The sequence below is a fragment of the Bidens hawaiensis genome, unplaced genomic scaffold (genome assembly GCF_021521415.1).
Source record: "Bidens hawaiensis isolate Kalapana, Puna unplaced genomic scaffold, B.hawaiensis_p1.1 tig00056851_1, whole genome shotgun sequence".
Lineage (NCBI taxonomy): Eukaryota > Viridiplantae > Streptophyta > Magnoliopsida > Asterales > Asteraceae > Bidens > Bidens hawaiensis.
Window position 1 is genome coordinate 48035 of NW_027500243.1, and position 10327 is coordinate 58361.

At 36.9% G+C, this 10327-nt stretch overlaps 1 protein-coding gene across 1 annotated transcript; it reads right to left on the minus strand.

The window, feature by feature from the left end:
• Positions 1-1387: 1387 nt before the first annotated feature.
• Positions 1388-8228, minus strand: LOC143601617 (protein transport protein SEC16B homolog). The gene is made up of 13 exons (XM_077078987.1): positions 6846-8228; positions 6167-6466; positions 5835-5957; positions 5611-5733; positions 5027-5200; positions 4818-4949; positions 4604-4738; positions 3165-3292; positions 2962-3070; positions 2582-2884; positions 2354-2491; positions 2019-2290; positions 1388-1842 (listed from the first exon to the last, which is right to left on the minus strand). The coding sequence occupies exons 1-13, from the start codon at positions 8226-8228 to the stop codon at positions 1455-1457; spliced, it is 3708 nt and encodes a 1235-aa protein (XP_076935102.1). The 3' UTR covers positions 1388-1454.
• Positions 8229-10327: the final 2099 nt, after the last annotated feature.

Sequence of the window (10327 nt, forward strand, 5' to 3'; positions counted from 1 at the left end):
TGTTACTTCGGTTCGGTTTCGGCAACAAAAACCGTTACCAACGGTTTAACTCACAGTTTGACCTAACAAAGTTTGGAACCGGATTGTGAACACCCCTTAGAGAGGACGGGGCGCAGATATTGGCAGGGTGCCTGGCTTCCAAACCACATGGCAACACTGCCATCACCCCATGAGGGTATGGTGCATGGCTTCATTCCATAACAAAGGTTTGCCACATAAAATTGATTCATCTAGGACATTTATTGTAATTGGAGAACTAAAAAACAAACAAAAAGTTCCATGGTACATGTGGATAGACGTTGCTAGTGATTTTATGATTTTTGGGTACTTGAGGGTAGAAATGAGGTGGCACCACAGGATTGGGCGGTGCATGGGTACCCATTTCCCCATAAGTACTAGTCCCTCATAGTTCTATAATAATAAGCAGATAAAAAGGTAAGTATTAGCATACATCAAGTCCAAGCTTATTTGAGATATGGCTGTTCATAGTCGGATATCCGGAGTTTTGAATATCTGAACTTCAGATATCCAAATCCGTATCCGAAATTTTGGATATCCGTTAGGGTAGTGAAACGGATATCCGAATTTTAATTTAAAAAAAAAATACCAATCTCCTCTCCACTTTCTTTAAACCATATTGACTAGATTGTGTTTGCAGTGCTTCGTTATGCAATTTACACAGACTTAGATTAATTGCTCAACCCATTTTTCTTTCTTGTTCTTTTTCAGTAGAACTAGAATTTAACGAAAAAATAAACAAGCATAATACAAGAAATGTTCAAAAGAATGAAGGGCTGACGAGACTGAATACAAGCAGGCCGGATAATTCGGATACGGATTATTTTGAATACCTTTATTTGAGATACGTTTTTGAGGATTAAGAGGATAGATAACGTTTTTGGGAATTGTGAACTTAACCGGCTATAACCGTTTTGAAATCGGTTTCTATAATTGGTTTTGAAAATACCCGGCTTCAATTCAGTTTCCAGACACAACCAGTGTCAACCCATCAAGAAAGTTCTGAATTCAATTCTCTGTTTGGTTTTCAAAATTTGAATATATATTTTTTTTTAAAAATATTTTATTATATAAAATAATAATAATAATAATATTTTCCATTCATTTGTGATGACAAGAATTCAATTAGAAGATCGTAAAAATTTGAACTAAAATGTCAAAACTGTAACTATTCAAGTCTAGACTGACCCCACTTGGGTGAGTGAGTAGTTGTCATTTTGACATATCCAACTTCCCTGCAAAAAGACCAGAAACACAAAAAGTATTTTGTGTTCTTGAGTTGAGGGTGTAATGGTGGTTATAATATGAAACTCACCTCACCACTCTTTTAACATATAACAAAACCTATCTCTACAAAAAGTAAAAAAAGCTAAGTAACCCTTCAGTATAGTATACTGAAAATATCAATCAAAATTATATAAACCTTATCGCTTGCTTTAAAGTTCGACTTCTTGAAGAACCTCATTCGACGAGTGAGTAAAACCCGTCTTGTTTGGCATAAACGCGCCTCCACTCCATGACGATGTTCTTCGCGATATGGGATGATTGGTGATTGATGATGTGGAAGTTGACAGTGACGACGAAGATCCCCCTTTTGACATATCATTCATTGATGCAAACTTTTGTATGCTCATTGCTGACTGGCCGGTTGTAGAAGAAACCAAGGGGGGAGTTTGGGTATCAGCTGGCTGTTCGGGTGCTGCAGGGGCGGCGGTTGGAACAAAGAAGTTAGGGTTCGGGTTGGGCCGGTTGATGGTAGGAACAGAAGGTGATTGAAATAAGTTGGTCTGGTTTCCACCACCTTTGTTGAAAGTATCTACATACCTGTCGAAACGTGGTGTTATAACTTTAAACAAAACAAGTTGAGTAAACCAAAAGCATAAAAAGTTTGTGAACTTGGATATGAATTCTGGTATGAAAATCTCACAATATAAGATAATCAGATTTTATACCATAAAATGTCATTTTTTCTATTTATTTATTGGATAATAACAATTTACCTTGCTCGAGGCGCGGTTCTTGCACGTGCAGAAAATTGGTTTGTGGCAGGTGGAATCAATGGGATTCCTGAAGTATGACTAGTGGGAGCTGGGCTTGTAGATTCAGTTGTTAAAGCGGTCTTTAGACTATAATCGGGTGATCCATTTTGGAAAGCTGCCATTGTAGGCGGTGGAGCAATGGTGGCTTCCTCTGCTGGCGGGTCAACACCTTCTTCCACCCATCTTTTAAGTTTTTCATCATAATAAAACTTATTAGCCTCCCCCAACTTCGCCTGCAAACATAAATAGGTCCATTTTGGTTGTGCTTTATTAAGAAAAAAAAAAAAAAGTTGTACCTGTTTGTCCTGGCGAGACGGTAGAATCTTACCCACCGTTTTTTCAAAAAGCATTGCTAAACCGAACCCACGACGCGTTGAAATCTTCTCAGATGCTTTACTTTGTGATTCTGTAGGCTTTTCCTTCAACGTGTCATCCTGGTCCAACGTCAAAATTTAAAAACTTAATCCTGTATAACAGTGATTTTGGATAATCAGATATAATAGAAATATGAATATTATCACAACCTGTGTGGGAGATCGAACAAAAGCAGGTTCTGAAGCACTGCGGTTATGCATCATATTTTTGTTGTTTCCATCTGCCTGATTGATTGGCTCCATGGACGCAGATGGCACTAAAGATGACATTGCCATTGTTGATTGACTGGTTAACACCCTAGAACCTTTTTGTGGTTGTTGATAGTGGTCGTGTTGGGCACTGCCGCCAGATGTTGATGGAACCGGCGGCGGAAGCCCGCCAACAACACGCTGTGCGGTGGTATCAAAAAGGTTGAGCAGTTTACCAACTATTTTACCAGTAGAAAACCCACCCTGCAATACCAGAAAATACAAATATGAACAATAATTTTTATCTTTTTAATTTATTTAATTTTAGAGAAAGATAGTACCTGTTGGTGAATTTTTATCCTATCCTCTAAGGATATAACCAACTGTCTCCAGATATCTACCTCAGGGATTCGTCCGGTTTTTAATGATTTTGTAACAGCTTGACAGTACCTGAGTAAAGATGTGATATAAAAGCAATATTATAGTTTTTTTGTTCACTATTAAGGATGTTTTAAACATGTGTGCATAAGGTATATATACTTACTTTAAAGAGTCTGACAGTCTTCCTACTTCAGCCAACATGTGTGCATAATAAAGTTTATAAGGTTGAAATGGAAGCAAGGTGAACTGAGAGTTTCCAAGCATCTTTGAATATTCATATACCTCTGTTCTCTGTTTGCATACAAAATCACAAGGTTTTGTATTTTACCAAATTAGTAATAATTCTAACAATGTATAACAGTTTTCTATCTCTTTGCTGAAATATTAAGATAAAATCAACAGAAGCCTTTGGTAGAAAGAAATATAACAAAATATAGGTAAAAACACGGTACATATTCTATTATTCTTCAAGCAATTGTAGTTTTTCAATTTCATTTCCTTGAGAATAAATTCAACGAGAAAAAGAGGTACATAAAAATTCATGCATTAGAAGAAATGTGACCCGTTCCTTTTTCTAAGACTTCGGTTGGATTACTCATGTCTGTTCACATGTGAAAAGTGAAACAGCTGGGTGAAATCAAGAAGCTTGGCGTGCAAGGAATAAAGACCGAATGGGTTATGTGTCTTTAGGGTCAGTTTAGTCTTTTAAATAAGTTTACTTTGGTCATGGTTTAGAAGAATCATATTCGGAGTCAAATTTGTTTTTGATTTAGCTTGTAGTTTAAGTTAGATTTGGGTGGTCATGTGGGTCTATGATAGAGTCTAGAATCTGGACTCAAACAAACGATTCAATTACTGGAACATAATAACCTGATTCGAGATGGGAGGTCTCCGATACAAGGCTAAAGAAAACCTAATACTTAGATAATAATAAACATTCACCTCCTCCTCACTATAACAAAAGATATAAATAACCACTAGTAGAATAATAACTTGCCCTAAACTTAAGCTACCCTTTATTAATAAAATAATAACCGATCCTAAATTTCAGCCACTCATTAGCCCCATATCCCCTCGTTTAATAACTGATTTGACCAAGATATGGGACCATATCAGTCTACTTAGGTCAATGTCTTGTTATGTTTACAAGTTAATTTCGAGTTTGCATACTACAGAAGAGTAATCATTGTCGATCAAATCAAACCCCAATTGATTGCTTCGCCTCCACCAATAATGCCGACTCCTTCAACTTGTTCTAAAAAATGGATTTCGTGTACTGTTCTTAAAGAACAGAACACAAATTGTGATCAACAATGATTAACTATTTTGTATCTATAAACCAGAAATAAAAATTACATCAACATAGATAACTTGACCCACTATTTATAATAGACCCAAACTTAAAAAAACAAGAAACCTAAACCAGCTCACATAGGACACAAAACAAAGACTCAATATATTAATCCTAAAATAAACATTAACCTACTGTTGTCACTGATTCTGGTATAACAACTTCAATCCAAATTTACTTTTTGGTCATTAAACACCAGTAACCGGTTGTTGTGTCATTGATTCTAGTAAAAAAACAAAATGAGGTGAGACCTGAATGGCCTCAGGGGAGGCATATGTACGGGGATGTGTCCAATGATCTGCACCAAGGAGACACAATCTAGCAGTGTCTGAATACGGTTCAAAATTTGCTTCTGCAACTAAGTAGCAGATGTGGGCTGCAATAATCTGAATCATATTTTTAAATAGTTACAAACCAGATCCCAAAATTAATATCATGTAAGGTGATGCATTCATGTATACTTACATTACTTCTTTCCTTCCACAAACAATCACCGAGATGAATAAGCACCAGTTCGTCATCTTTCGTTCTGTTGGCAGCTATCACTGCCAAATTATCCTCCCAATCATCAAGCATACCGTTAACACTATGTTGACCCTGTTGCAAATATATAAGCAAGATTATGTCAAGAGAAACAAACTTAAGTAACTAAAACTAACTACGAGCCACAATACCTGTGTAGGTTGTTGTTGGGACACATTTACAGCACCAAGGACGCCACCGTCTATTCTAGCATCCGCTGCAAATACATCAGCGGGTTGACCAGCAATAAGCAGACATAATGTCCGCAACGGTGATCCTGGTACCAACTGACCAAGAGCCATTTTCTTAACCGTATCCACATAAAACTGCAAAAAAATAAATAAATAAAAAATATCAAAGATAAATTATTAGAATTGATGACATAAAAATATTAGACAATATAGTTTCTCTCAAGAACATGAAAAACGGTCCGTGAAAAATTCAGGGGGGAGAGAGTCAAAACGGGTCGGATCGGTTTGGATTAACAAGAAAACGCTTTGTCTTTGTGTAACAAAAAACCTATATTGTTTATATGATAATAAAATATCTGATTCAAAACAACATTTGGCTGTTTTACACAAAATGAATACATTTTGGGTGATGCTCAACCCATTTCAAACATGAGTATTTTTTTAATTTTTTTTCAAATTCTACCCAATGGATCCATTAGTAGTAACCCGAATTGACCTGTTTAACAGGTCAAAAACGCCAGTCCGAAGACAGAGGGTGGTGGGACCTGATCACCAAGTTGTGCTGCAAGAACAAGTGCAGGCCCCCACAAGTGGCCCTCTTGTGCACGAAGAAGAGCTTCTTGCTTTCTACCAGAAACAAGCAGAGTTTGGACTTCAGCAGCAGCTTCCTAAATCATAACACATACATTATACATGCAACATAGGCATTGTAACAATAAATAATTTCAGTATGAGTAAAACTATTAGGATGCGTAAGGATGATAAATACCCGAATTTGTACTTCAGAAGGTATGTGCTGCAAGCAATGGGCAAAAGCACCATAATTGTATTCTGCACTGCGCTTCACAGATGCAAACAGTCTGGCAACAGCTACTTCTGGCGCATCATTTTCCTAAACAAAGAATCAAAAATCTATATATAAATTTACACTTTGTTGACTCATTAATGTAGAATGTGGCAAAGCAATGTCATCATCTGATAATTATGTAATCTAACTTAATGTTTGACAAGTCAAACGAATAAAAACTTGTTAAAAGGAAAACAGGTTAGACGAATCGAAACTTCAAAAAGGAAGAAAAGAAAACAGCTTTTATCTTTTACCTTTAAGCTAGTGTCTGAGCCCAAAGGAGATCTTAATTTGCCATAATGTTGTGAGGCTATTTTCAGCAAGCAAAGGAGCAATCTTAGAACTACACTTTTGTTATAATCTACGTCAGAAGTTTGCGAGTGTGTAATTCTATCATCAAGCCATTTGTTCAACTCTTTACTCCCAGCATTTCCAGCAGAAAGTGGACCGGGAAACGACTGCTGACAGAGATTGTGAAAATAGTCATGTACATCTGCTCTTCCAGTAACAACTTCTGCTAAGTTAAGAACAGAAATCGACCCGGAATTTGAATCCTACAATGAGAAACACACAGCAAACACGTATTTAAAAAAAAAAATTAAAAATAGGCGGATCCAAACAAAAATAAAAATACAAGAGGTGCCTAATGGCCAGGTTGATGAGTTAACCGGTCAAAGGAATAAACTTTACACGAGTCGGATTCGTTTACCAAAACCTTTGCGTCCATTATTTATACTCTTTTTTAATTAATGAGTGTGTCAAATAAGAATACAAGAAGTAAGTGCTCTAAATAAAGTAAATATATGCCGTGGAAATAGAGGCTACTTTAGAAAGCTATCTTTTATATCTCACCCTTTTGACCTGTTAGTGGTAAAATGTAGCCCGAATCGACCCATCCATAGGTAAATGGACAAGAATGAATTAAGGGCTAACCTGGCCTCCATACGATGCATTTATGGAAGAGGTAGCATCTTTCATCACAATCAGTTTCCCACCAAAACCAAAAGTAGCCAATGCATGCAGAGGGCGGTCAGCGGACGACCTTCCTTTAGTAGAACCATAAGACCCTTGATGACCGCTGTGAACCGGTTGCTGCAAATAGCTTAACTGGTTTTGGCTTCCATATGCCTTTTGGACATTCATTTTCTCGCTTTGCTCCAAAGACTGATTGAAAGACTGACTATAAGGAATAGTCGATTGAGACCCAGGGAACCCATTATTAACCTGGGCTGTGGCCGTTCCCACGTGGTCATAAAAGTTCTGTTGATTAACATGATTATCTACTTGGAAATTACTGTCATAGTGATTACCAAATTGTTGGTTGTTTCTAAAGTTTTCCATTGGGGCATTATTGGAAACAGTATTAGGTTGCCACATAGTTGAACCCTGTTGTCCGGTATTGCTAAACGAACCATTCCAGTTATAATCTTGTTCCTGCCCACTATAAATTTTCTGATCATTTTCATAATACGTATTACTTGAACCGAACCCATTTTGGTTGACACGGTCCTGACCTACAGCGGCTGCTTGTGAATTATAATCATCCAAAGATCGCCACTCTTGGACATTCATATCATAATACCAACCAGGATATTGAGGATCAAAGACCATATGAGGAGGATACACTTTATTATTATTATTATTATTATCTTCGGTTCCAAAATTCCAGTTTGATTGCGAAACCGAATCCCAACTTGTAACACTTTCCGTTGTGCCTGCTACAACAGATTGGTGCATGTAAGAAAACTCCGATTTCTGATATAACGTTGCATTATAACTTTCATCCACTTGATACCATTGTCCAGTATTGGCATCATACCTCCATCCAGGATAAAGATTCTCCCAGTATTGACTAGCATTAGGATCTTGACCGTCCACTGCTTGCTCCCCTGTGGTGGCATAAGCCTGATCCGACTGAAACTGATGCAAGGTATTATTCACTACACCGTTCGATTGACTACTAACGAAACCATCATCCCCCTTCCCTGTGTCGTCAAGTAAAGCATTTCCAAAATCTTCATCAAAGAAAGCAGCATCGGCTCCAAAGGAAGTCCATTGGACCTCTTTAACAGCAGCAGTAGGCGGTTTATCCAAGTGGAGTGTAGCATTACTATTAAGGGAATTCGAAGAGACTGAAAGTATAGGATTAGGAAAATCTTTTACTAGGGGATGGGTGAAATGAGAGTCCTCTTCTTCTTTTGATGCCGGGGGGTTAGAATCATCAACAAGAAGATGATCATCATTGACTAATTTATCAAAGAAATCTTCATCGGTATCCTCCACTACCATAAACGGAGGAGGATTTGAAGAAGCCATCTATAATAATATTATAAACCCACCTCAGCTATTTACGTTACCGATCCGCCACCCAAAAATCATATCAAAATTCAATATTAACACCTCCATGATCATCGATTGGAGGACCCAAATGACCAATTTCAAATCACGATATCATATCATATATATATATACATGTATGTATAGAGAGAGAAACAAAGACGAGAGAGAGAGAAAGGGGAAAAATGATAGTATGTTTTAGTATAGGCACAGAAACCCCTTGATCTCGCAACAACCCACCTCACCATGGATTCATTATTTGTCTTTGTGTTGCCACTTGCCACATTGAAATAATATACGTATATGTTTTTTTTTCTTTTTCACCTTTTTCGAGTCGGTTTTCGGTTCGGTTGCTTTGTTGTGTGATGCGGAGGCCATGTTACATGGCGCCAGTGGGATGTCGAGGCACCTTTGTGGTGGGTTTCTTGCAATGTTTAAAGTGGATTTTTATTATGTGTTTACCTTCATAGATAGATCGGTCTTACTTCATGAGATTATGTTGAGGTGTTATTCTATTTTTTTGTGGGTTGAATTCTTATATGGGCAGGTGGCAAGATTGTATATTGGAGATAAACATATATGGTCAACAATTGGGATTCAACAAGGAGGCCTATTGGGGCAATTTCTTTTCGCTATTGTTTTGCCCCATCTTTGCAACATATTAGAGACAACTGTAAGTTTCTCCTTCAAGCTTTGTATTTTAATGTTGGTGCTCGACATCATTAAGGTGGCAGGTCTAGCCTTGGGTCTTGAACTGAATATTAAAAAAATTATGCTATTTTGATCTTCCTGTGATGACAGGAAATTTCGTGAGGTTTATTGTTTTGACATCGGGAGACCGTTATTAGGGGTGAAGTTTCTTGGTTCTGGGGGTAGCAAAGACGAAAGGTTTATTAGTGGGTTGAAAAATAATAGAGATGTTAACGTTGCTGATATGATGAGTCGTCTTCCAAAACTAGGCGACCCGCAAAGTGAGCTACTATTGCTTCAATCTTGTATATGTATTGGAAAATTTTTCTTTGGCTTGAGGACGTGTCAACTCGTACACATGATGGAGGCTGAATTGTTCTTTGTCAAAGGATTTCTTTAAGCATTTAAGGACATGGTGGTTTGTGGAGGTCCTTTCTTTGGATACTTCCAATGCGACTTGCTTCCTTATCTATTAAGTTGTGGGGTTGGGATTTTATTTGGAAGTAGAGGCTTCATCCTATACTTTTGTAGCCTCGAAAGCCAAATCTTGGGTGTTTTAGAACTACATCTTACAAGATAGTTGCATATGTGGTATGGATTCTAATTATAGGTGTGCTTTGGCCTGTTTTCGTGATACAATTTCAAGCTTTGACTTCAACGGTTTCACTAACAAGGACATCCCCAAGCCCAACATTCATTGGCGAGTGCACTTTTTAGTAAAATTGACCACGACACGGAAGTACACTTTGAGATAACAGTTAGACCAAAGGTCGCTTTTGAGTGACTATGAGCACTTATATGCAATCATTAATACATATTTTAAATGCATATATATCATCATTTATGTACACTTTTTGATCATTATTGTGGTTAAATGCTACATAAATCCTTCCTATTTGATAAATACAAGTTTTTGACTCTCAAGAATGAAAATAAGTGAAAAACAAGGATAAATGATAAAGAATTGGAGATTTTAAAGAACAACAGATGTCCAGCACGGGCTTGTTGTAACAACTCGGGTTTTTCAATTATTAAATATGTAACTATACCCGACCCGTTTTCATTTTCGGGTAATTTAATTAATAAAATATTCAATTATTTATATTATATATTTCTTTTCTTCATTTATATTATTTAATTTTGAGATATATACATTTTCTAACCAAAACCTTAGTTTTAACATATTTTGTATCCAACCATGAACTTTAAGGACTAAATAGCAAATATAATTTATTAATATATATATTATTATAACCAGAGATCCAAACCCGTTTTACCCATGTCCAAACTCGTATCCAAAACTCGTATTTGACCCAAACCCGTAACCCAATGTTTCTTGAGCCTTAATTCTTGTTTTATAATAGGATTTGATCATTGTAAATTGTTTG

Excerpts from the sequence above, each read along its gene's own strand:
- LOC143601617 (XM_077078987.1), bottom strand. The coding sequence starts at position 8,228 with ATGGCTTCTTCAAATCCTCCTCCGTTTATGGTAGTGGAGGATACCGAT. Across the intron at positions 5,734-5,834 it reads CTTCTGAAGTACAAATTCGG|GAAGCTGCTGCTGAAGTCCA; the intron begins GTATTTATCATC and ends GTTATGATTTAG. Across the intron at positions 5,201-5,610 it reads CAGCACAACTTGGTGATCAG|TTTTATGTGGATACGGTTAA; the intron begins GTCCCACCACCC and ends ATTTTTTTGCAG.